This window comes from Coloeus monedula, assembly GCF_965178545.1.
Source record: "Coloeus monedula genome assembly, chromosome: 33".
Lineage (NCBI taxonomy): Eukaryota > Metazoa > Chordata > Aves > Passeriformes > Corvidae > Coloeus > Coloeus monedula.
This window is the reverse complement of record NC_138813.1, coordinates 2,113,783-2,139,900: the sequence shown is the minus strand read 5'-3', so window position 1 is coordinate 2,139,900 and position 26,118 is coordinate 2,113,783. Positions and strand designations below refer to the sequence as shown.

General features: G+C 61.4%; 1 protein-coding gene across 1 annotated transcript in view; it reads left to right on the top strand.

Moving 5' to 3' along the window:
* SPTBN4 (spectrin beta, non-erythrocytic 4) overlaps positions 1–26,118 on the top strand; it is a gene marked incomplete at both ends in the record, with an annotated part of 50,988 nt that overhangs the window by 10,362 nt on the left and 14,508 nt on the right. Inside the window, 17 exons of the mRNA XM_082299662.1 lie at positions 882–999; positions 1,091–1,249; positions 2,073–2,375; positions 2,451–2,601; positions 3,774–4,644; positions 4,731–4,868; positions 5,807–6,563; positions 7,796–7,998; positions 12,304–12,394; positions 14,319–14,465; positions 17,137–17,403; positions 19,873–20,097; positions 21,051–21,140; positions 21,224–21,502; positions 22,741–22,871; positions 22,958–23,162; positions 24,886–25,508. Of these exons, the coding sequence (XP_082155788.1) occupies positions 882–999; positions 1,091–1,249; positions 2,073–2,375; positions 2,451–2,601; positions 3,774–4,644; positions 4,731–4,868; positions 5,807–6,563; positions 7,796–7,998; positions 12,304–12,394; positions 14,319–14,465; positions 17,137–17,403; positions 19,873–20,097; positions 21,051–21,140; positions 21,224–21,502; positions 22,741–22,871; positions 22,958–23,162; positions 24,886–25,508 (4,758 nt within the window). The remainder of the gene's footprint in view (positions 1–881; positions 1,000–1,090; positions 1,250–2,072; positions 2,376–2,450; positions 2,602–3,773; positions 4,645–4,730; positions 4,869–5,806; positions 6,564–7,795; positions 7,999–12,303; positions 12,395–14,318; positions 14,466–17,136; positions 17,404–19,872; positions 20,098–21,050; positions 21,141–21,223; positions 21,503–22,740; positions 22,872–22,957; positions 23,163–24,885; positions 25,509–26,118) is intronic.

The following is a 26,118-nucleotide window of genomic DNA, read 5'->3' as shown; positions in this document are numbered from 1 at the left end:
TGAACTGGTGGTGGTGGTGGGGATGTCCCAGCTCATGGTGGTGGTGATGGTCATGGGGAGGTCCCAGCTCATGGTGATGGTCATGGGGAGGTCCCAGCTCATGGTGGTGGTGGTAGGACCTGGGAGGTGGTGGGGATGCCCAGCTCATGGTGGTGGTGGTCATGGTCATGGAGAGGTCCCAGTTCAGCCTGAACTGGTGGTGGTGAGACCTGGGGGGTGGTGGGGAGGTCCCAGCTCATAGTGGTGGTCATGGGAAGGTTCCAGCTCATGGTGGTGGTCATGGAGAGGTCCCAGTTCAGCCTGAACTGGTGGTGGTGGGACCTGGGAGGTGGTGGGGATGCCCAGCTCATGGTGGTGGTGGTGGTCATGGGGAGGTCCCAGCTCATGGTGATGGTCATGGGGAGGTCCCAGCTCATGGTGGTGGTGGTAGGACCTGGGAGGTGGTGGGGATGCCCAGCTCATGGTGGTGGTGGTGGTGGTCATGGAGAGGTCCCAGTTCAGCCTGAACTGGTGGTGGTGGGACCCGGGGGGTGGTGGGGATGTCCCAGCTTGTGGTGATGGTCATGGAGAGGTCCCAGCTCATGGTGGTGGTGCTCATGGGGACATCCCAGTTCAGCCTGAACTGGCAATGGGACATCAGGGTGGTGATGATGGTGGTGATGTCCCAGCTCATCGTGGTGGTGATGGGCAGGTCCCAGTTGAGCCCAAACTGGTCATGGATGGTACCTGGAGGGTGGTGATGTCCCAACTCATTGTGGTGGTGGTGTTGAGGAGGTCCCAGTTGAGCCCAAACTGGTTTCAGTGGGACCCGGGGGCCGATGGTGACATCCCAGTTCGTGGAGGTGGTGACAGGGGACCTCCCCACCGGTGCCACCCCACAGGTTCCAGGAGAAGGGGAACCTCGAGGTGCTGCTCTTCACCATCCAGAGTAAACTCCGGGCCACCAACCGCAAGCTCTACGTGCCCAGCGAGGGCAAAAGCATCTCCGACATCAACAAGGTGAGGACGTGGCCATGGAATCCCACCACCCTTGGGGACACGCCCGTGGGGTTGGGGACACCAGTGACGAGCCCATGTCCTCACCCACCAGGCCTGGACCTGCCTGGAGAAGGCGGAGCATGAGCGGGAGGTGGCCTTGAGGAACGAGCTGATCCGGCAGGAGAAGCTGGAGCTGCTGGCCCAGCGCTTCGACCACAAGGCCATCATGAGGGAGACGTGGCTCAACGAGAACCAGCGCCTCGTCTCGCAGGTGGGGTGGGCTGGGCTGGGCTGGGAGGGTCGTGGGGGACCTTCAGCCTGGGGTGGAACAATCCCTGGGTGGGGTGGGGGTGAGGAGCACGGTGGTGGATGGTGGGACCTCATCGGTGGTGGTGGGATCTCATTGGGTTCCTTGTTGACCATGGATGGAGTGGTGGGACCTCCTTGACCAGGGAAGGGAGGGTTGGATCTCATTGGGCTCCTTGTTGACCATGAAGGGCTGGTGGGATCTCCTTGACCAGGGATGGAGTGGTTGGACCTCATTGGGCTTCTCCTTGACCAGGGATGGAATGGTGGGACCTCCTTGACCAGGGAAGGGGTGGTGGGATCTCCTTGACCAGGGGAGGGGTGGTTGGACCTCATTGGGCTTCTCCTTGACCAGGAATGGAGTGGAGGGATGTCCTTGACCAGGGAAGGGAGGGTTGGACCTCATTGGGGTCCTTGTTGACCGTGGAGGGCCGGTGGGACCTCCTTGACCAGGGAAGGGGTGGTTGGACCTCATTGGGCTTCTCCTTGACCAGGGATGGAATGGTGGGACCTCCTTGACCAGGGAAGGGGTGGTTGGACTTCATTGGGCTTCTCCTTGACGAGGGATGGAGTGGTGGGACCTCCTTGGCCAGGGAAGGGGGTGGTTGGACATCACTGACCAAGGAAGGATGGTGGGACCTCATTGAGGTCTTCACTGAGGACCAGAGAGGAGTAGTTGGACCTCATTGGGCTCCTCCTTGACCATGGAGAGCTGGTGGGACCTCCTTGAGCTCCTCCTTGACCGCTGAGGACCCCACCCCACCCTGCGTCACCTCCCGCCCCTTCAGGACAACTTCGGCTACGACCTGCCGGCGGTGGAGGCGGCCATGAAGAAGCACGAGGCCATCGAGGCTGACATCTCCTCGTACCAGGAGCGCATCCAGGTGGTGGTGGAGCTGGCCCTGGAGATGGAGTCCGAGGGCTACTACGACACGCGACGCATCGGCGCCCAGAAGGACAACATCCTGCGCCAGTGGGCGCTGCTGACCGAGCTGGTCCGCGCCCGCCGTGCCCGCCTCGAGCAGAACCTGGCTCTCCAGAAGATCTTCCAGGAGATGGTCTACATGATCGACTGGATGGAGGAGATGCAGGTAGAGACGGAGGAGATTCGGGAGTGGCGGCAAAATTTGGGCGGCGTCGGATGAGGCGGTGTCGTTCTTTTCCAGGTTCTTCTGGTCTCCAAGGATTTGGGGAAGCATCTGCTGGAGGTTGAGGACCTCCTGCAGAAGCACGGGCTGCTGGAGGCCGACATCTCCGCCCAGACCGAGCGCGTCCAGGCCCTCAACGCCGCCGCGCTGAAGTTCTCGGAGCTGGAGGGTAACGGGGGCCACCGGGGTGGGCGACGGGGAGAGGGAGATGCTTGGCCTTGGGAAGGGTCAACCAAGGTCTTGGTGGGCCATGGAAGGGTCAACCCAAGGTATTGGTGGAGAAGGGTCAGCCCAAGGTCTTGGTGGGCCATGGAAGAAAGATCAACCAAGGTCTTGGTGAAGGCTCAACCCAAGGTCTTAGTGGGCCATGGAAGAAAGGTCAACTCAAGGTGTTGGTGGGCCATGGAAGAAAGGTCAACCAAGGTCTTGGTGGACTATGGAAGGGTCAACCAAGGTCTTGGTGAAGGCTCAACCCAAGGTCTTGGTGGGCCACAGAAGAAAGGTCAACTCAAGGTCTTGGTGGACCATGGAAGGGTCAACCAAGGTCTTGGTGAAGGCTCAACCCAAGGTCTTGGTGGGCCACAGAAGAAGGGTCAACTCAGGGTGTTGGTGGGCCATGGAAGGGTCAACCAAGGTCTTGGTGGAGGCTCAACCCAAGGTCTTGGTGGGCCACAGAAGAAGGGTCAACTCAAGGTGTTGGTGGGCCATGGAAGGGTCAACCAAGGTCTCAGTGGACCATGGAAGGGTCAACCAAGGTCTTTGTGGACCATGGAAGGGTCAACCCAAGGTGCTGGTGGGCCACAGAAGAAAGGTCAACTCAAGGTCTTGGTGGGCCATGGAAGGGTCAACCCAAGGTCTTGGTGGAGAAGGGTCAGCCCAAGGCCTTGGTGGGCCATGGAAGAAAGGTCAACTCAAGGTCTTGGTGGACCATGGAAAGGTTGACCCAAGGCTTTGGTGGATTATAGAAAGGTCAACCCAAGGTTGTGGTGGGCCATAGAAAGGTTGGCCCAAGGTCACGGTGGACTTTAGAAGGCTCAAACCAAGGTCTCGGTGAGCCATGAAAGGGTCAATCCAAAATCTTGATAGACCATGGAAAAAGGATCAACCCAAGGTCTTGGTGGGCCATGGAAGGGTCAACCCAAGGTCCTGGTGGGCCACCTCCAAGAATCCCCACAGAACCAATGAGCTTGAAAAACCCCTCTGAGATCTTCAAGTCCAACCTACGACCGGACCCCGCCCTGTCCCCCAGAGTGCCACGTCCGGTCCTTCCTTGGACACCCCTGGGGCCACCACTCCCTGGACACCCCGTCCCGACATCTGAAACTCCTTCTCTCGGTCCAGGCTACCAACCCTGCGACCCCCAGATCATCTGCAACCGTGTCAACCACGTCCAGACGTGCCTGGAGGAGCTGGAGGAGCTGGCGGCCAAGAGGCGGAAGGAGCTGGAGGATTCCCGCCAGCTCTGGACCTTCTTCCAGGAGATGGAGGAGGCCGAGGCTTGGATCCGCGAGAAGGAGAAGATCTTGGCCGCCAAGACCTGCGGCCGCGACCTCAGCAGCGTCATGACCTTGACCAACAAACACAAGACCATGTTGGGCGAGCTGGGCAACCGCCGGGCGCTGCTGCACCAAACCATGAAGAAAGGCGAGAAGATCTTGGCCAAGAAGTCCTTCAGCTCCGTGGGCATCCAGGAGAAGATGCGGGAAGTGTGCCTGCGGTGGAAGAAGCTGGAGGAGGTCACGGGGCTTCACCAGCAGCGCCTGGAGGACGCCCTCAACTTCTTCCAGTTCAGCGCCGAGACGGACGACCTGGTGGCCTGGCTGCAGGACATGTACCGCATCGTGTCCAGCGACGACTTCGGCCACGACGATTACTCCACCCAAGCCCTCCTCCGCAAGCACCGCGCGGTGGTGGAGGAGGTGGAGAAGCACCGGGCGTCCGTCTTGTCCCTCCGGAAGCAGTTGGCTCTCCTGGCACCCGACCACCGGCAAGGGGTGGACGTCCAGATCCGCGTGGTGGAGGTGGAGCAGCTCTACGGGGAGGTGGCCGAGGTGGCCGTGCTGAGGACGCAGTGGCTGCAGGACGCGCTGGCCGTCTACAGGATGTTCAGCGAGGTCCACGCCTGCGAGGTGTGGGTGGATGAGAAGGAGCAGTGGCTGGAGAAGATGGAGGTGCCTGAGGAGCTCGATGAGGTCGAGGTGGTCCAGCATAGGTGGGTGGAGGTGGGGTGGGATGGGACAGGGCCGGACCTTGAGGTCCATCGTGCCGTGATGGACCTGCCCGTGTCCATCTGCTCAGGTTCGAGAGCCTGGACCAGGAGATGAACAGCGTCATGGGGCGGATCCTGGACGTCAACCAGGTGGTGCAGCAGCTGGTGGACGGAGGCCACCCCAGCTCGGACGAGGTCCGGTCCTGCCAGGACCACCTCAACAGCCGGTATGGGTGCGGGGGGGAACCCAAGGTGGACCTTGACCTTCTTGAGGTCTCCTTGGTGGGGGTGGCTTGGAGACCCCCAACCTTGTGGTTGTCCAGTGGTGGGATGTCCCCATGGGTTCCAGATCTCCAGGACAATGAGCCAAGCCCATCCTGGGGGTCCCAAGGTGGTCCTTGACCTTGGGGTCTCCTTGGTGGGGGTGGCTTTGAGACCTCCAACCTTGTGGTTGTCCAGTGGTGGGATGTCCCCATGGGTTCCATCTCTCCAGGACAATGAGCCAAGCCCATCCTGGGGGTCCCAAGGTGGACCTTGACCTTCTTGAGGTCTCCTTGGTGAGGGTGGCTTGGAGACCCCCAACCTTGTGGTTGTCCAGTGGTGGGATGTCCCCATGGGTTCCACCTCTCCGGGACAATGACCCAAGCCCATCCTGAGGGTCTCAAGGTGGACCTTGACCTTCTTGAGGTCTCCTTGGTGGGGGTGGCTTTGAGACCCCCAACCTTGTGGTTGTCCAGTGGTGGGATGTCCCCATGGGTTCCAGATCTCCAGGACAATGAGCCAAGCCCATCCTGAGGGTCCCAAGGTGGACCTTGACCTTCTTGAGGTCTCCTTGGTGAGGGTGGCTTGAAGACCCCCAACCTTGTGGTTGTCCAGTGGTGGGATGGATGTCCCCATGGGTTCCAGATCTCCAGGACAATGAGCCAAGCCCATCCTGAGGGTCCCAAGGTGGACTTTGACCTTCTTGGGGCCTCCTGGATCAGATGAACTTTGTTTGGGGCTGCCTGGAGACCCCCAACTTGTGGTTCTCCACTGGTGGGACATCCCCATGGAGTCCAGGTCTCCAGGCCAACATTCCCAGCCCATCCCAAGGCTTGGTGCTGATCCTGGTGGGCTCCATCCCAGCTCGGGGCAGGTCTCACCCCGCTCCTGTCCCCGTCCCCAGCTGGAACCGGGTGGTGGAGCTGGTGGAGAACAAGAAGGGCCAGCTCAGCTCCGTGCTGAAGATCCAGAACTTCCTCCTGGAGTGCAGCGAGATGAAGGCGCAGGTGCGGGAGAAGAGGAAAGCCATCGAGGCCACCCAGTCCGGTGGCAGCGACCTGGGCGGGGTCCTGGCCCTGCAGCGCCGCCTGTCCACCATGGAGGCCGCCCTGGTGGTCCTGGAGCCGCGACTGGTGGAGCTCCAGCAGGAGGGAGAGGCTTTGGCCGCCGCCCACCCCGGCCGCGCCCTGGAGATCCTGCTGCCCTTCGAGGAGATCAGCGAGGAGTGGGACAACCTCAAGAGGGCCCTCCAAGGGTGTGAGGACACCTTGACCATCGCTGGCCGCCTCCAGCAGTTCATCCAGGACCTGGACAACTTCTTGGGGTGGTTGGTGAAGACGCAAGCGGCCGTGGGCTCCGAGGAGGTCCCCGACAGCTTGGCCGAGGCCGAGAGGCTGCTGAACGTCCACGTGGCCCTCAAGGAGGAGATCAATGGCTACGAGGAGGACTACGCCAAGATCCAGGCGGCCAGCGAGCTGCTGGCCGTGGAGGAGATGGAGGTGCCCTACCTGTCCCTCCAGCAGTGGCTGCAGAAGTTGGACGCGGGCTGGGGGAAGCTCCTGCAGAGCTGGGAGATGAGGAGGGAGGTCCTGGTGCAGTCCCACGTCTTCCACCTCTTCCTCCGGGACGTCCAGCAGTGCCAGAACAGCCTCTACAACCAGGTCTGGGAGGAGGTGGTCTTGGGTGGTGGGAATGGGTGGGAGAAGGTCTGGAGTGATGGAGATGATGGGTGGGAGAAGGTCCTGGTTGATGAGGTTGGGTGGGGGAAAGTCCTGGTTGATGGAGGTTGGGTGGGAGAAGACCTTGGATGATGGAGATGATGGATGGGTGATGGAGATGATGGGTGGGAGAAGGTCCTGGTTGATGGAGGTTGGGTGGGAGAAGATCTTGGATGATGGAGATGGGTGGGAGAAGGTCTGGAGTGATGGAGATGATGGGTGGGTGGTGGGGATGATGGGTGGGAGAAGGTCCTGGTTGATGAGGTTGGGTGGGAGAAGATCTTGGATGATGGAGATGATGGATGGGTGATGGAGATGATGGATGGGTGATGGAGATGATGGGTGGGAGAAGGTCTGGAGTGATGGAGATGATGGATGGGTGATGGGGATGATGGGTGGGAGAAGGTCCTGGTTGATGGAGATGGGTGGGAGAAGGTCTGGAGTGATGGAGATGATGGGTGGGAGAAGGTCCTGGTTGATGAGGTTGGGTGGGAGAAGGCCCTGGTTGATGAGGTTGGGTGGGGGAAAGTCCTGGTTGATGGAGGTTGGGTGGGAGAAGACCTTGGATGATGGAGATGATGGATGGGTGATGGAGATGATGGATGGGAGAAGGTCCTGGTTGGTAGCAATGAGTGGTAGCAGGTCTTGGGTGGTGGCAATGGTTTGTAGAAGGTCTTGGGTGATGAGGTTGAGTAGGAAAAGGTCTTGGATGATGGGTTTGGGTGGGAGAAGATCTTGGATGATGGAGATGATGGATGGGTGATGGAGATGATGGGTGGGAGAAGATCTTGGATGATGGAGATGATGGATGGGTGATGGGGATGATGGGTGGGAGAAGGTCCTGGTTGATGAGGTTGGGTGGGAGAAGGTCCTGGTCGAAGGAGATGGGTGGGAGAAGGTCTTGGATGATGGAGTTGATGGATGGGAGAAGGTCCTGGTTGACGGAGATGGGTGGGAGAAGGTCTTGGATGATGGAGATGATGGATGGGAGAAGGTCCTGGTTGATAGCGATGAGTGGAAGCAGGTCTTGGGTGGTGGCAATGGTTTGTAGAAGGTCTTGGGTGATGGATTTGGGTGGGAGCAGCTCCTGGTGGATCTCCTGTGGCGTTGGGGTGACCACACCAAGGGCAGCGTAGAGGTCACCACCCCCACCAACACCCCCCCCCCCCCCCCAGGAGACCACCCTGGCCCACGCCGAGCTGCCGGACACGGTGGAAGGGGTGACCAAGGCGCTGAAGAAGCACAAGGACTTCACCACCACCCTGGAGCTGAACCTGCAGAAGGTCCAGCTGGTCCTGCAGGCCGGCGAGAGCCTCCGGCGCCAGCGCAACCTCCACAGCGACCGCGTGGCCGAGGCCATGGAGGCGCTCCGGGCCAAGTAGGTGCCCACCACGGAGACGCCCGACCCACCAGGACCACCCAGCAGCACCCAGGAGCCACCAAACACCACCTGGGACCCCAAAACACCACCCAGGAGCCACCAAACACCACCCAGGACCCCAAAACACCACCCAGGACCCTCCATCCTGACCCAGGACCCCAAAACACCACCCAGGACCCCAAAACACCACCCAGGACCCACCATCCTGACCCAGAACCCACCACCAGCACCCAGGAGCCACCAGCAGCACCCAGGACCCCAAAACACCACTCAGGAGCCCCCAATCACCACCCAGGACCCTCCATCCTGACCCAGGACCCCAAAACACCACCCAGGACCCCAAAACATCACCCAGGAACCCCCATCCTTACCCAGGACCCCAAAACACCACACAGGAACCCCCACCAGCACCCAGGAACCCCATCCTGACCCAGAACCCCAAAACACCACCCCAGGACCCTCCATCCCGACCCAGAACCCACCACCAGCACCCAGGGCCCACCAAACACCACCCAGGACCCCCATTCTGACCCCAAACCCTGCACTAACACCCAGGAACCACCAGCAGTTCCCAAGACCCCAAAACACCACCCAGGACCCACCAAACATCACCCAGGAGCCTCCATCCTCACCCAGGAGCCACCAAACACCACCCAGGACCCCCATCCTGACCCAGGACCCCAAAACACCACCCAGGACCCTCCATCCTGACCCAGAAGCCACCACCAGCACCCAGGAGTCACCAGCAGCTCCCAGGACCCCAAAACACCACCCAGGACCCTCCATCCTGACCCAGGACCCCAAAACACCACCCCAGGACCCCAAAACACCACCCAGGACCCCAAAACACCACCCAGGACCCTCCATCCTGACCCAGGACCCCAAAACACCACCCAGGACCCCAAAACACCACCCAGGACCCACCATCCTGACCCAGAACCCACCACCAGCACCCAGGAGCCACCAGCAGCACCCAGGACCCCAAAACACCACTCAGGAGCCCCCAATCACCACCCAGGACCCTCCATCCTGACCCAGGACCCCAAAACACCACCCAGGACCCCAAAACATCACCCAGGAACCCCCATCCTTACCCAGGACCCCAAAACACCACACAGGAACCCCCACCAGCACCCAGGAACCCCATCCTGACCCAGAACCCCAAAACACCACCCCAGGACCCTCCATCCCGACCCAGAACCCACCACCAGCACCCAGGGCCCACCAAACACCACCCAGGACCCCCATTCTGACCCCAAACCCTGCACTAACACCCAGGAACCACCAGCAGTTCCCAAGACCCCAAAACACCACCCAGGACCCACCAAACATCACCCAGGAGCCTCCATCCTCACCCAGGAGCCACCAAACACCACCCAGGACCCCCATCCTGACCCAGGACCCCAAAACACCACCCAGGACCCTCCATCCTGACCCAGAAGCCACCACCAGCACCCAGGAGTCACCAGCAGCTCCCAGGACCCCAAAACACCACCCAGGACCCTCCATCCTGACCCAGGACCCCAAAACACCACCCCAGGACCCCAAAACACCACCCAGGACCCCAAAACAGCACCCAGGACCCTCCATCCTGACCCAGGATCCCAAAACACCACCCAGGACCCCAAAACACCACCCAGGACCCCAAAACATCACCCAGGAACCCCCATCCTTACCCAGGACCCCAAAACACCACACAGGACCCTCCATCCTGACCCAGAAACCCAAAACACCACCCAGAACCCCACAACACCACCCAGGACCCCAAAACACCACCCAGGACCCTCCATCCTGACCCAGAACCCACCACCAGCACCCAGGGCCCACCAAACACCACCCAGGACCCCCATTCTGACCCCAAACCCTGCACTAACACCCAGGAGCCACCAGCAGTTCCCAGGACCCCAAAACACCACCCAGGACCCACCAAACACCACCCAGGAGCCTCCATCCTCACCCAGGAGCCACCAAACACCACCCAGGACCCCCATCCTGACCCAGGACCCCAAAACACCACCCAGGACTCCAAAACACCACCCAGGACCCTCCATCCTGACCCAGAAGCCACCACCAGCACCCAGGAGTCACCAGCAGCTCCCAGGACCCCAAAACACCACCCAGGACCCTCCATCCTGACCCAGGACCCCAAAACACCACCCCAGGACCCCAAAACACCACCCAGGACCCCCCATCCTCACCCAGGACCCCAAAACACCACTCAGGACCCCAAAACACCACCCAGGACCCACCATCCTGTCCCAGAACCCCAAAACACCACCCAGGACCCTCCATTCTGACCCAGGACCCCAAAACACCACCCAGGACCCTCCATTCTGACCCAGAACCCCAAAACACCACCCAGGAGCCTCCATCCTGACCCAGGACCCCAAAACACCACCCAGGACCCTCCATTCTGACCCAGAACCCCAAAACACCACCCAGGAGCCTCCATCCTGACCCAGGACCCCAAAACACCACCCAGGACCCCAAAACACCACCCAGGACCCCCCATCCTGACCCAGAACCCACCACCACCACCCAGGAGTCACCAGCAGCTCCCAGGACCCCAAAACACCACCCGGGACCCCAAAACACAACCCAGGGCCCCCCATCCTGACCCAGAACCCCAAAACACCACCCAGGACCCCAAAACACCACCCGGGACCCTCCATCCTGACCCGGGACCCCAAAACACCACTCAGGACCCCCCCATCTCCACCCAGAACCCACCATCAGCACCCAGGAACCACCAGTAGCTCCCAGGTCCCCAAAACACCACCCAGGACCCCAAAACACCACCCGGGACCCTCCATCCTGACCCGGGACCCCAAAACACCACTCAGGACCCCCCCATCTCCACCCAGAACCCACCATCAGCATCTGAGACCCCACTTCTCCACCCATGACCCCCCCAGCAGCACCCAGGACCCCAAAACACCACCCCAGGACCCCAAAACACCACCCCAGGACCCCAAAACACCACCCGGGACCCTCCATCCTGACCCAGAACCCACCACCAGCACCCAGGAACCACCAGTAGCTCCCAGGTCCCCAAAACACCACCCAGGACCCCAAAACACCACCCGGGACCCTCCATCCTGACCCGGGACCCCAAAACACCACTCAGGACCCCCCCATCTCCACCCAGAACCCACCATCAGCATCTGAGACCCCACTTCTCCACCCATGACCCCCCCAGCAGCACCCAGGACCCCAAAACACCACCCCAGGACCCCAAAACACCACCCCAGGACCCCAAAGCACCACCCAGGAGCCTCCATCCTGACCCAGGACCCCAAAACACCACCCAGGACCCCAAAACACCACCCAGGACCCCCCATCCTGACCCAGAACCCCAAAACACCACCCAGGACCCCAAAACAGCACCCAGGACCCCAAAACACCACCCAGGACCCTCCATCCTGACCCAGGACCCCAAAATACCACCCAGGAGCCTCCATCCTGACCCAGGACCCCAAAACACCACCCAGGACCCCAAAACACCCCCCAGGAGCCACCAAACACCACCCGGGACCCCTCCATCTCCACCCAGAACCCACCATCAGCATCTGAGACCCCACTTCTCCACCCAGGACCCCCCCAACAGCCCCCAGGACCCCAAAACACCACCCAGGACCCCAAAGCACCACCCAGGATCCTCCATCCTGACCCAGAACCCCAAAACACCACCCAGGACCCCAAAACACCACCCAGGACCCCCCATCCTGACCCAGAACCCCAAAACACCACCCAGGACCCCAAAACAGCACCCAGGGCCCCCCATCCTGACCCAGAACCCCAAAACACCACCCGGGACCCCAAAACAGCACCCAGGACCCTCCATCCTGACCCAGGACCCCAAAGCACCACCCAGGAGCCTCCATCCTGACCCAGGACCCCAAAACACCACCCAGGACCCCAAAACACCATCGAGGACCCTCGATCCCGACCCAGGACCCCAAAACACCACCCGGGACCCCAAAACACCACCCAGGACCCTCCATCCTCACCCTGGACCCCAGAACACCACCCAGGACCCTCCATCCCGACCCAGAACCCCAAAACACCCCCCAGGACCCCCCCAGGAGCGAGGACGGAGCTGGATCTGCTGGTGGATCCCAGATGGAACCTCGTGACTCAGTTTCCCTTTTGAGGGGACGTTCAGGGGTTCATTAGGGGTTCATTAAGGGTTCATTAGGGGTTCAGGAAGGGGTCATTAGGGAGTTCATTAGGGGTTAATGAAGGGGTCATTAGGGGGTTCATTAGGGGTTAATTAGGGAGTTCCCCTCCCCCCACCCGCAGGAGCCAACGCAACCATCAGCTGGCCCAGGAGTGGACGCGGCGGCTCCAGGACCACCTCGAGCTCCAGAGGTTCCTCCAGGACTGCCGCGAGGTCAGACCCGGCCTCCCGACCCCCCCCCGAGACCCCCGGACCCTCCCCCCAAAAACTCTGAGACCCCCCCCCCCCCAAAATTATCCATGGTGGGGGGCGAGCTCCAGGTTCTCCTGCAGGTGGGGAGTGGCCAGACCCCCTTGGTGTCACCTCTGGTGTCACCTGCAGGTCCATGGTGGGGTCCACATCAGGTCACTGGTGGGTTTTGGGGTGGGAGACCCCAAAAATCCCCCCCATAGTTGGACTGGGGGGGTCCCACCAGCCCCAGAGAGGCTCCTCAGCATCTCAGGGGGCTTCACCGGTGGTCGGGGTGGGACCTTCTGTGGTCCATCCTCAGCAGCTGCAAGGTCGGGGGGAGACCCAAAAATGTCCCCCCATGGATTTGAGGTCGGGCTTGGGGGTCCTCAAGACCCTCGGTGGTCCCCAAGATGCTCCTCAGCATCTCAGGGGGCTTCACCGGTGGTCAGGGTGGGACCTTCTGTGGTCCATCCTCAGCAGCTGCAAGGTCGGGGGGAGACCCAAAAATGTCCCCCCATGGATTTGAGGTCGGGCTTGGGGGTCCTCAAGACCCTCGCGAGTCCCACCAGCCCCACAGAAGCTCCTCGAGCCCCACAGATGCTCCTCAGCATCTCGGGGGGCTTCACCGGTGCTCAAGGTGGGACCTTCTGTGGTCCATCCTCAGCAGCTGCAAGGTCGGGGAGACCCAAAAATGTCCCCCCATGGATTTGGGGTCGGGGGGTCCCCAAGCCCTCCCCGGGTGTCCCCGCGCTGCTCCTCTGGGGGGGGGGCAATTCCCAGGATTTTGGGGGTGGGGGATTCCCAGGATTTTGGGGGTGGGGGATTCCCAGGATTTTGGGGTTGGGGATTCCCAGGATTTTGGGGTGAGGGAGTCCCAGGATTTTGGGGCTGGGGAATTCCCAGGATTTTGGGGTGAGGGAGTCCCAGGATTTTGGGGTGAGGGATTCCCAGGATTTTGGGGTTGGGGAGTCCCAGGATTTTGGGGTTGGGGAATTCCCAGGATTTTGGGGTGAGGGAGTCCCAGGATTTTGGGGTTGGGGAGTCCCAGAATTTTGGGGGTGAGGGAGTCCCAGGATTTTGGGGTGAGGGAGTCCCAGGATTTTGGGGTTGGGGGATTCCCAGGATTTTGGGGTGAGGGAGTCCCAGGATTTTGGGGTTGGGGGATTCCCAGGATTTTGGGTTGGTGGGGGGGGTCCATCCCCGGCAGCCCCGTTCCGGGAGGTTTGGCCGGATCCCGGCGGAGGCTCCTCGGGGCTCATCCGGCGCTCGCGCTCCGCCCGGGATCTGCTGCATCACGGCCGAGCCGCCACCGTCCTCATCCTCAGCCTTCATCCTCCATCCTCCCGCAGCCTCCGGGCAGCCTCCAGCGCCTTCCTCTTCCTCCTTCTCCATCCTCTTCGTCCTCCGTTCTCCATCCTCGTCCTCCGTTCTCCATCCTCATCCTCCTTTTCCATCCTCTTCATCCTCCTTCCCCATCCTCATCCTCCTCCCCCATCCTCTTCATCCTCCTCCCCCATCCTCTTCATCCTCCTTCCCCATCCTCATCCTCCTCTTCCATCCTCACCCCCCCCTCCACCATCTTCACCCCCCTCCATCCTCCCCCTCCTCCTCCATCATCCTCACCCCCCCTCCCCTCCCCCCCCGACCCTTCCAACCCCAAATCCGCCGGTTTTTGGGAAAAAAAAAAAAAAGGGGGGGGGGAGTGAGGGGGGAGAGGAGGAGGGGGCTCCTCTCGCCCTTTCCCTTCCTCTTTTTTTTGGGGGTTTTTTTTGGGGGGGGGAGGAAAGGGAAAAAAAAAAAAAGCGGGGGGGGGTCCTCCTCTTGCCCTTTTTCCGCTTTTTTTTTTGGAAAGGGGGGGGGGGAAACCCTGGATCGGGGGGGTGCTGAGCCGCCCCTCCCCCCGCAGCTGGATGGCTGGATCCGCGACAAGGCGCTGATGGCGGGGGACCCCTCGAGGGACCCCCCCCCGCGCCCCCCGAAACCGTGGCTGCAGCACCCCGCGTTCCTGGCCGAGCTGGCGCAGAACCGGGAATGGCTCGAGAGGATCGAGAAGGTTCGACGGGATTCGGGGGAGGGGGGGGGGATAAAAAAAAAATCATGGAAGGGGGCGGGTGGTCGCGGGGTGGGGGGGGGAGGGGCTGGGGGCGCTGTTGGGGAGGGGGGGGTTGGGGGTTCTGTTTCCCCCTCCCCCTCCCCTCCCCCCCCCCAGCGCGTTGCTGCAGCCCCCCCCCCCCCCCTCCCAGCCCCTCCCCCCCCCGTGGTTGCGTCGTTCGCCGCTGCAGCGCTGCAGCCCCCGCGTGGCCCCCCCGGGGGTCCCCAGGGTCCCCCCCCCCTCCCCCCGAGGTGTCCCCCCCCCCCACTGTCCCCGTGTCCCCTCCCCCCCCCCCCGGCGGTATCGCGATATTTCCCCCCCCCCCTCCAATTCCCAAAAAACCCCCCCCCGGTTGTCCCCCAGCCCAGCTGCCCCCCCCCAGCCCTGCACCCCCTTTTTTGCAGCCCCCCCTTCCCCCCCAAGCGACCCCAAAGATCCCCCCCACCCCCCCCCCCCCATATCCAACATCTCCTCCCCACCCCACCCCAAACGCCCCTCGTGATGAATTTGGGGGCCCCCCTGGACCCCCAAAACCCCCCCTTGACCCCATCACCCCCCCAGGGGAGAAGAAACTGCACCAACATCTCCCCAAACCCCCTCATGACAAATTTGGGGTCCCCCCTGGACCCCCAAAACCCCCTTGACCCCATCACCCCCATGAGAGGAGAAGAAGCTGCACCAACATCTCCCCAACCCCCTCGTGATGAATTTGGGGTCCCCCCCGGACCCCCAACCCCCCCCTTGACCCCATCATCCACCCCAGGAGGAGAAGAAGCTGCACCAACATCTCCCCAACCCCCTCGTGATGAATTTGGGGTCCCCTCTTGACCCCCAAAACCCACCCCAGGAGGAGAAGGAACTGCACCAACATCTCCCCAAACCCCCTCATGACAAATTTGGGGTCCCCCCTTGACCCCCAAACCCCCCCTTGTCCCCATCACCCCCACGAGAGGAGAAGGAGCTGCACCAACATCTCGCCAACCCTCTCGTGATGAATTTGGGGTCCCCTCTTGACCCCCAAAACCCCCCCCAGAGGAGAAGAAGCTGCACCAACATCTCCCCAACCCCCTGATGACAAATTTGGGGTCCCCCCTTGACCCCCAAACCTCCCCTTGACCCCATCACCCACCCCAGGAGGAGAAGAAGCTGCACCAACATCTCCCCAAACCCCCTCATGACAAATTTGGGGTCCCCCCTTGACCCCCAAACCTCCCCTTGACCCCATCAACCCCCATGAGAGGAGGAGCTGCACCAACATCTCCCCAACCCCCTCGTGATGAATTTGGGGTCCCCCCTGGACCCCCAAAACCCCACCTTGACCCCATCACCCACCCCAGGAGGAGACGGAGCTGCACCAACATCTCCCCAACCCCCTGATGACAAATTTGGGGTCCCCCCTGGACCCCCAAAACCCCCTTGTCCCCATCACCCACCCCAGGAGGAGAAGGAACTGCGCCAACATCTCCCCAAACCCCCTCATGACAAATTTGGGGTCCCCCCTGGACCCCCAAACCCCCCCTTGACCCCATCAACCCCCATGAGAGGAGAAGGAGCTGCACCAACATCTCCCCAACCCCCTCGTGATGAATTTGGGGTCCCCCCTGGACCCCCAAAACCCTCCTTGACCCCATAACCCCCATGAGAGGAGAAGGAGCTGCACCAACATCTCCCCAACCCCCTCGTGATGAATTTGGGGCCCCCCTTGACCCCCAAACCCCACCTTGACCCCATCACCCACCCCAGGAGGAGAAGAAGCTGCACCAACATCTTCCCAAACCCCCTCATGACAAATTTGGGGTCCCCCCTTGACCCCCAAAACCCCCTTGACCCCATCACCCCCATGAGAGGAGAAGAAGCTGCACCAACATCTCCCCAACCCCCTCGTGATGAATTTGGGTTCCCCCTGGACCCCCAAAACCCCCCTTGACCCCATCACCCACCCCAGGGGAGAAGAAACTGCACCAACATCTCCCCAAACCCCCTCATGACAAATTTGGGGTCCCCCCTTGACCCCCAAACCCCCCCTTGTCCCCATAACCCCCACGAGAGGAGAAGGAGCTGCACCAACATCTCGCCAACCCCCTCGTGCTGAATTTGGGGTCCCCTCTTGACCCCCAAAACCCACCCCAGAGGAGAAGAAGCTGCACCAACATCTCCCCAACCCCCTGATGACAAATTTGGGGTCCCCCCTGGACCCCCAAAACCCCCTTGACCCCATCACCCCCATGAGAGGAGGAGAAGCTGCACCAACATCTCCCCAACCCCCTGATGACAAATTTGGGGTCCCCCCTTGACCCCCAACCCCCCCTTGACCCCATCAACCCCCATGAGAGGAGAAGGAGCTGCACCAACATCTCCCCAACCCCCTCGTGATGAATTTGGGGTCCCCTCTTGACGCCCAAAACCCCACCTTGACCCCATCACCCACCCCAGGAGGAGAAGGAGCTGCACCAACATCTCCCCAACCCCCTCATGACAAATTTGGGGTCCCCCCTGGACCCCCAACCCCCCCCTTGACCCCATCACCCCCATGAGAGGAGGAGCTGCACCAACATCTCCCCAACCCCCTCGTGATGAATTTGGGGCCCCCCTTGACCCCCAAACCCCACCTTGACCCCATCACCCACCCCAGGAAGGTGAGGAGCTGGTGCAGGCCAAGCCGGAGCTGAGCGGGGCCGTGCGGCGGCAGCTGGAGGAGCTGCGGCGATGTTGGCTCGAGCTGGAGACCACGAGCCAGGCCCGGAGCCGGCGCTTGGCCGAGGCCGCGGCCGCCGAGCGCCTGGCGCGGAGCTACGCCGACATGGAGGCGCGGCTGGGCCGGCTCGAGGAGCAGCTGGAGACCGTGGGCAGCGGCTCCGCCGACCTGCGCAGCGTCAGCCGCCAGCTCAAGAGGCTGCAGGTGGGACTGGGGGGGAGACGCCAGGGACACCAGGTCTTGGGGGGATACCAGGTCTTGGGGGGATACCAGGTCTTGGGGGGATACCAGGTCTTGGGGGGACATCAGGTCTTGGGGGGATACCAGGTCTTGGGGGGACATCAGGTCTTGGGTGGACGTTGGGTGTTGGGAGGGATGTTGGGTGTTGGGGGTAGGTTCCAAGTCTTGGATGGTCATTGGGTGTTGGGGGGACATTGAGTGGTAGTGGGACACCAGGATGTGGACGGGACACCAGGATGTGAGGGGACACCAGGTCTTGGGGGGACACCAGGTCTTGGGGGGACGTTGGGTGTTGAGGGATGTTGGGTGTTGGGGGTAGGTTCCAAGTCTTGCATGGTCATCGGGTGTTGGGGGGACATTGGGTGTTGGAGGGACATCAGAATATGGGGGGACGTTGGGTGGTAGTGGGACACCAGGATGTGGAGGGGACACCAGGATGTGAGGGGACACCAGGTCTTGAGGGGACACCAGGCCTTGGGGGGACATTGGGTGGTGGGGGGAGAGAAGCTATGGAGAACACCAAGTCTTGGATGGTCATCGGGTGTTGGGGGGACATTGGGTGGTAGTGGGACACCAGGATGTGGAGGGGACCCCAGGTCTTGAGGGGACACCAGGATGTGAGGGGACACCAGGTCTTGAGGGGACACCAGGTCTTGGGGGGACACCAGGTCTTGGGGGGACGTTGGGTGTTGGAGGGATGTTGGGTGTTGGGGGTAGGTTCCAAGTCTTGCATGGTCATCGGGTGTTGGGGGGACATTGGGTGTTGGAGAGACATCAGGTCTTGGGAGGACGTTGGGTGGTAGTGGAACACCAGGATGTGAGGGGACACCAGGTCTTGGGGGGACATAGGGTGCTGGAGGGAGAGAAGCTATGGAGAACACCAAGTCTTGGATGGTCATTGGGTGCTGCGGGGACGTTGGGTGGTAGTGGGACATCAGGTCTTGGGGGGACGTTGGGTGGTAGTGGGACACCAGGATGTGGAGGGGACACCAGGATGTGAGGGGACACCAGGTCTTGAGGGGACACCAGGCCTTGGGGGGACATTGGGTGGTGGGGGGAGAGAAGCTATGGAGAACACCAAGTCTTGGATGGTCATCGGGTGTTGGGGGGACATTGGGTGGTAGTGGGACACCAGGATGTGGAGGGGACCCCAGGTCTTGAGGGGACACCAGGATGTGAGGGGACACCAGGTCTTGGGGGGACACCAGGTCTTGGGGGGACGTTGGGTGTTGAGGGATGTTGGGTGTTGGGGGTAGGTTCCAAGTCTTGCATGGTCATCGGGTGTTGGGGGGGACATTGGGTGTTGGAGAGACATCAGGTCTTGGGAGGACGTTGGGTGGTAGTGGAACACCAGGATGTGAGGGGACACCAGGTCTTGGGGGGACATAGGGTGCTGGAGGGAGAGAAGCTATGGAGAACACCAAGTCTTGGATGGTCATTGGGTGCTGCGGGGACGTTGGGTGGTAGTGGGACACCAGGATGTGGAGGGGACACCAGGATGTGGAGGGGACACCAGGTTTGGAGGGGACACCAGGTCTTGAGGGGACATTGGGTGCTGGGGGGAGAAAAGTTATGGAGAACACCAAGTCTTGCATGGTCATTGGGTGTTGGGGGGACATTGGGTGTTGGAGGGACATCAGAATATGGGGGGACGTTGGGTGGTAGTGGGACACCAGGATGTGGAGGGGACACCAGGATGTGAGGGGACACCAGGTCTTGGAGGGACGTTGGGTGTTGGAGGGACATTGGGTCTTGGGGGGACATTGGGTGCTGGGGTGAGAAGTTATGGAGAACACCAGGTCTTGGATGGTCATTGGGTGTTGTGGGGGACAACGGGTGTTGGAGGGACACCAGAATATGGGGGAACTCCAGGTTGTGGGGGACACCAAGTTATGAGGTAACACCAGGTTATGGGGGGACACCAGGTGCTGGGTGGACTTTGGGTGGCGTTGGGACATGAGGTTATGGGGGGACACAAGAGTTTGGGGGACACCAGATTATGGTGGACAGCAAATTATGAGGGGACACCAGGTTATGGGGTGACACCACAGTTTGGGGGACAGCGAATTATGGTGGACACCAAGTTATGGGGAGGACACCTGGTTTGGGTGGACACGAGATTATGGGGGGGGACACCACGTTATGGGAGGGACACCAGGTTATGGGGGTGACACCTGGTTTGGGGGGACACCAGATTATGGGGGGGGACACCACGTTAATAGAGGGACACCAGGTTATGGGGGTGACACCTGGTTTGGGGGGACACCAGGTTATGTGGAGACACCCAATGATGGGAGGGACACCAGATTATGGTGGACACCAAATTATGGACGCACCACGTTTTATGGGGAACACTCCATTGTGGTGCTGGAGGTCCCACCCTGGCCATCGTGGCCACCTTCCCGACCCCGTGTGTCCCCCGCGTGTCCCCAGACGATGGAGTCGCAGGTGGAGGAGTGGTACAAGGAGGTGGGCGAGCTGCAGGCGCAGGCGGCGGCGCTGCCGGCGCAGGCGGCCGGGCGGGACGTGGTGGGCGAGCGGCAGAGCGCGGTGGGGACGCGCATCGTGCGCCTCATCGAGCCCCTCAAGGAGCGCCGGAGGATCTTGCTGGCCTCCAAGGAGGTCCATCAGGTCAGCCATGAGCTGGAGGACGAGGTGGTGAGTACCGGGGTGAGGTAAGGTGGGGTGGGGTGGAAATGGGCGTGGAGTGGAGGTGGAGATGGAGATGGAGATGGGGATGGGGTGGAGATGGAGATGGGTGGAGATGGAGATGGGATGGAGATGGGTGGAGATGGGTGGAGATGGAGATGGAGATGGGGTGGGGTGGAAATGGAGATGGAGATGGAGATGGAGATGGAGATGGAGATGGAGATGGAGTGGGGACGGGGATGGGGAAGGGGATGGGTGGAGATGGAGGTGGAAATGGAGATGGAGATGGATGGAGATGGAGATGTGATGGAGATGGATGGGGGGAGATGGGTGGAGATGGGATGAGGGTGGAGATGGGATGGAGATAGATGGGGATGGAGATGGAAATGGGAAGGGGTGGAGATGAGATGGGATCGGGGTGGAGATGGGGATGGGGATGAAGATGAGGTAGGGATGGAGATGAAGATGGGATGAAGTTGGAGATGGATGCGATGGGGATGGAGATGAAGATGGGATGGGACGGGATGAAGTTGGAGATGGATGGGATGGAGATGGAGATGGGGTGGAGACGGAAATGGGGATGGGTTGGTCCTAAACTCCACCCAGTTGGTCCTAAACTCCCCCTGGCTGGTCCTTAACTCCACCTAAACCCCAGCCAGTCAGTCTTAAACTCCCGGTCAGTCCTAAACACCCCCTGATTACTCCTAGACCCCACCCAATCGGTCCTAAACCCCACCCGATTGGTCCTAAACTTCCCCAGTTGGTCCTAAACTCTCCCTGGTTGGTCCTAAACGCCACGTGCTCTACTCTAAACACCTGGTCAGTCCTAAATTCCCCCAGGTCAGAGCTGGGATGGAGACGGGATGGAGATGGAACTGGGGATGGGATGGAGATGAACACAGCAATGGGGATGGGGTGGGATGGGGGACACAGATGACGCCGAGGTCCACCCCCATCCCCAGATGTGGGTCCAGGACCGCCTGCCCTTGGCCATGCTGAAGGACCACGGCACCAACCTCCAGACCGTCCAACAGTTCATCAAGAAGAACCAGGTCAGCGCCCGCACCGCGGGAGAGGCGGGGGGACGCCCCACCCTGACCCCCCCACCCACCTCCACCCCACCCCACCCCTGCAGAACCTGCGCCGAGAGATCCAGGTGCACCGGCCCCGCGTGGACGAGGTGCTGGAACGCGCCGCCGCCGTTGCCTCCATCAAGAGCCCCGAGGCCGAGGGCGTCCGCTGCCTCCTGGAGCGGTTGGGGACGATGTGGGCGGAGCTGCAGGAGCAGACGGAGCGCCGGCAGCAGGCCCTGGATGCCACCTACCAGCTGGAGCAGTACTACTTCGACGTGGCCGAGGTGGAGTCGTGGCTGGGCGAGCAGGAGCTGCTCCTGATGAACGAGGAGAAGGGGAAGGTGCCCGTGGGGTTGGGTGGTTGGATTGAGTTGGTTGGGTTTGGTGGTTGGGTGAATTGGGGGTTGGGTTGGGTTGGTTGGGTGAGGTTGGGTTGGGGCCGTTGGGATGGTTTGATCAGGTGGATTGGGTTTGTTGGGTTGGTTGAGTTGGTGGGGTTGGGTTGGGTTGGTTGGGTGGGGTTGGTTGGATGAGTCGGGTTGGGTTGGTGGGGTCGGGTTGGTTGGGTTGGTTGACTTGGTTGGGTTGGTTGGATTGGTGGGGTGGTTGGATGAGTTGGGTTGGGTTGGTTGGGTGGTTGGGTTGGGTTGAGTGCATTGTTTGGGTGGCGGGGTTGAGTTGAGTGCTGTTGGGTTGAGATGGTTGGCTTGGTTGAGTTGGATTGAGTGCATTGATTGAGTTGGTTGGGTTGGGTTGGGTTGGGTTGGTTGGATTGGGTTGGTTGGGTGGGTTGGGTTGTTTGAGTTGTTGGGTTGGTTGGGTTGGGTTGGTTGGGTGGTTGGGTTGGTTGGGTTGGTTGGTTGGGTTGGTTGGGTTGGTTGAGTGGTTGGGTTGGGTTGGTTGGGTTGGGTTGGGTTGGGTTGATTGAGTGGTTGGTTGGGTTGGTTGAGTGGTTGGGTTGGCCAGGTTGGGTTGGGTTGGTTCGGTGGTTGGGTTGGGTTGGGTTGAGTTAATTGAGTTTCTTGGGTTGGTTGGGTGGTTGGGTTGGTTGGTTGGGATGGGTTGGGTTGGTTGAGTGGTTGGGTTGGTTGGTTGGGTTGGGTGGTTGGGTGGGGTTGGTTGGGTTGGGTTGGTTGGGTTGACTTGGTTGGGTTGGTTGGGTTGGGTTGGTTGAGTGGTTGGGTTGGGTTGGGTTGGGTTGGTTGGGTTGGGTTGGGTTGGTTGAGTGGTTGGTTGGGTGATTGGGTTGGTCGGGTTGGGTTGGGTTGGGTTGATTGAGTGGTTGGTTGGGTTGGTTGAGTGGTTGGGTTGGGTTGGGTTGGTTGGGTTGGGTTGGTTGCTTGAGTTGTTGGGTTGGTTGGGTTGGTTGTTTGAGTTGTCAGGTCGAGTGGGTTGGGTCAGGTTGGGTTGGGTTGGTCAGGTTGGGTTGGTCGGGTTGGGTTGGGTTGGTCGGGTTGGGTTGGGTTGGTCGGGTTGGGTTGGTCAGGTTGGGTTGGGTTGAGTTGAGTTCATTGAATTTCTTGGGTTGGTTGGGTGGGCTCTAATCTAAGACCCCCCCAACCCCTCCCCCCCCCCCCAGGACGAGCAGAGCACCCTCCAACTCCTCAAGAAGCACCTCCTCACCGAGCAAACCATCGAGAACTACGAGGAGACCATCGCCCAACTCTCCCGCCAGTGCCGCGCCCTCCTGGAGCTCGGCCACCCCCAGAGGTGCGCCCACCCCCCGCTCACCCCCGGCCCCCCCGGGCGCCGCCGCGGTGCCGCCGGGGCTGACGGGCGCTGTGTCCCTTGCCCAGCGAACAGGTCAGCAGGCGGCAGTCGCAGGTTGACCGGCTGTACGTGTCTCTGAAGGACCTGGTGGAGGAGCGCAAGGTCAAGCTGGAGCAGCAGTACTGGCTCTACCAGCTCAACCGCGAGGTGGACGAGCTGGAGCACTGGATCGCCGAGAAGGAGGTGGTGGCCGGCTCGCCCGAGCTGGGGCAGGACTTCGAGCACGTCACGGTGAGGACGGAGGGATGGACACGGCCAGGAGTGCGGTGGGGTGGCTTTTGTGCCGTGGTTGAGGGGGATGGAATGGTTGGTGGGGGTCGTGGTGGAGGTTCTGTGTCATGGTGGGGTCTTGATACCATAATGGGGGTTCTGGGGACTTTTCATGGTCCATGTTGGGTGTCCTGGCACCATCTTGGTGGTCCTGGGCACCATCCCTGCTCCATGTTGGGTGTCCTGGCACCGTTCTGGTGGTCCTGGGCACCATCCCTGCTCCATGTTGGGTGTCCTGGCACCATCTTGGTGGTCCTGGGCACCATCCCTGCTCCATGTTGGGTGTCCTGGCACCGTTCTGGTGGTCCTGGGCACCATCCCTGCTCCATGTTGGGTGTCCTGGCACCGTTCTGGTGGTCCTGGGCACCATCCCTGCTCCATGTTGGGTGTCCTGGCACCGTTCTGGTGGTCCTGGGCACCATCCCTGCTCCATGTTGGGTGTCCTGGCACCGTTCTGGTGGTCCTGGGCACCATCCCTGCTCCATGTTGGGTGTCCTGGCACCGTTCTGGTGGTCCTGGGCACCATCCCTGCTCCATGTTGGGTGTCCTGGCACCATCTTGGTGGTCCTGGGCATCATCCCTGCTCCATGTTGGGTGTCCTGGCACCGTTCTGGTGGTCCTGGGCACCATCCCTGTCCTGTGGTGGGTGTCTTGATACCATAATGGGGGTTCTGGGGACTTTTCATGGTCCATGTTGGGTGTCCTGGCACCGTTCTGGTGGTCCTGGGCACCATCCCTGCTCCATGTTGGGTGTCCTGGCACCGTTCTGGTGGTCCTGGGCATCATCCCTGCTCCATGTTGGGTGTCCTGGCACCGTTCTGGTGGTCCTGGGCACCATCCCTGCTCCATGTTGGGTGTCCTGGCACCGTTCTGGTGGTCCTGGGCACCATCCCTGTCCTGTGGTGGGGGTCTTGATACCATCATGGGGATTCTGGGGACCATCCATGAACCATGAGGGGTGTCCTGGCATCATCCTGGTGGTCCTGGGCACCATCCTGGTCATCTTGGGCACCATCCCAGCCCTACACCAGGGCTCCTGGCCATCATCTCGGTCCCCTGGCTGGAGGTCCTACCACCATCCTGGTGGTCCTGGTGGTCCTGGGCACCATCCTGATCATCTTGGGCACCATCCCAGCCCCACACCAGGGGTTCTGGACATCCCCTGGCTGGAGGTCCTACCACCATCCTGGTGGTCCTGGTGGTCCTGGGCACCATCCTGATCATCTTGGGCACCATCCCAGCCCCACACCAGGGGTTCTGGACATTCCCTGGCTGGAGGTCCTACCACCATTCTGGTGGTCCTGGTGGTCCTGGGCACCATCCTGGTCATCTTGGGCACCATCCCAGCCCCACACCAGGGGTTCTGGACATCCCCTGGCTGGAGGTCCTACCACCATTCTGGTGGTCCTGGTGGTCCTGGGCACCATCCTGATCATCTTGGGCACCAATCCAGCCCCACACCAGGGGTTCTGGACATCCCCTGGCTGGAGGTCCTACCACCATCCTGGTGGTCCTGGTGGTCCTGGGCACCATCCTGATCATCTTGGGCACCATCCCAGCCCCACACCAGGGGTTCTGGACATCCCCTGGCTGGAGGTCCTACCACCATCCCTGCCCCACCCCGGGGGTCCCAACCCCTGCCCACCCCTGACCCCTGCCCTACACCCCCCCTGGCCCACCTCAGCTGCTGCAGGAGAAGTTCCTGGAGTTCGCCAGCGAGACGGGCAGCGTGGGGCAGGAGCGCATCGCCGCCGTCAACCAGATGGTGGACGAGCTGATCGACTACGGCCACACGGACGCCGCCACCATCGCCGAGTGGAAGGACGGCGTCAACGAGGCCTGGGCCGACCTCCTGGAGCTGATGGAGACCCGCGCCCAGATGTTGGCGGCGTCCCACGAGCTGCACAAGTTCTTCAACGACTGCAAGGAGGTTTTGGGGCAGATCGAGGAGAAACGGCAGCGCCTGCCCGAGCTGGCGGCAAGGGAGGGCAGGACCTCGGCCGGCGCCTTGCAGAGGGCGTTGGGCGCCTTCGAGCACGACGTGGAGGTGCTGGTGACCCAGGTGAGGCAGCTGCAGGAGGGCGCGGCCCAGCTGCGGACGCTCTACGCCGGGGACAACGCCGAGGCCATCGCGGGGCGCGAGCAGGAGGTGCTGCGGGCGTGGAAGGAGCTGCTGGCGGCGTGCGAGGAGTGCCGGCTGCACGTGGCCAGCGTGGCCGACAAGATCCGCTTCGTGGGCACCGTCAGGGATCTGCTGGCCTGGATGGACGGGGTGCTCCACCAGATGGGCGCCGGGGAGAAGCCCAGGTAGGGGAGGTGACCAAGGACCAAGCCCTGGTCCATCCTAAGGTCCTGTGTCCTGGTCTGTCTGAGGATCTGTGTCCTGGTCCATCCATGGAGCCAAGGATCATGTCCTGGTCCATCCCAAAGCCCCATGTCCTGGCCCATCTAAGGACCTGTGTCCTGGTCCATCCATGGAGCCAAGGACCATGTCCTGGCCTCTTGTGGTGCCACCACCCCATGTCCTGGTCCATCTGAGGATCTGTGTCCTGGTCCACCCGTGGAGCCAAGGACCATGTCCTGGTCCATCCTAAAGCCCCACATCCTGGTCCATCCCAAAGCCCCATGTCCTGGTCCATCCCAAAGCCCCATGTCCTGGTCCACCATGACACCAAAGATCCATGTCCTGGTCCATCCCAAAGATCCACGTCCTGGTCCATCTCAAAGCCCCATGTCCTGGTCCATACCAAAGATCCACATCCTGCTCCATCATGACACCAAAGATCCATGTCCTGGTCCACCATGACACCAAGGATCCATGTCCTGGTCCATCCCAAAGATCCATGTCCTGGTCCATCATGACACCAAGGATCCGTGCCCTGCTCCACCATGACACCAAAGATCCATGCCCTGCTCC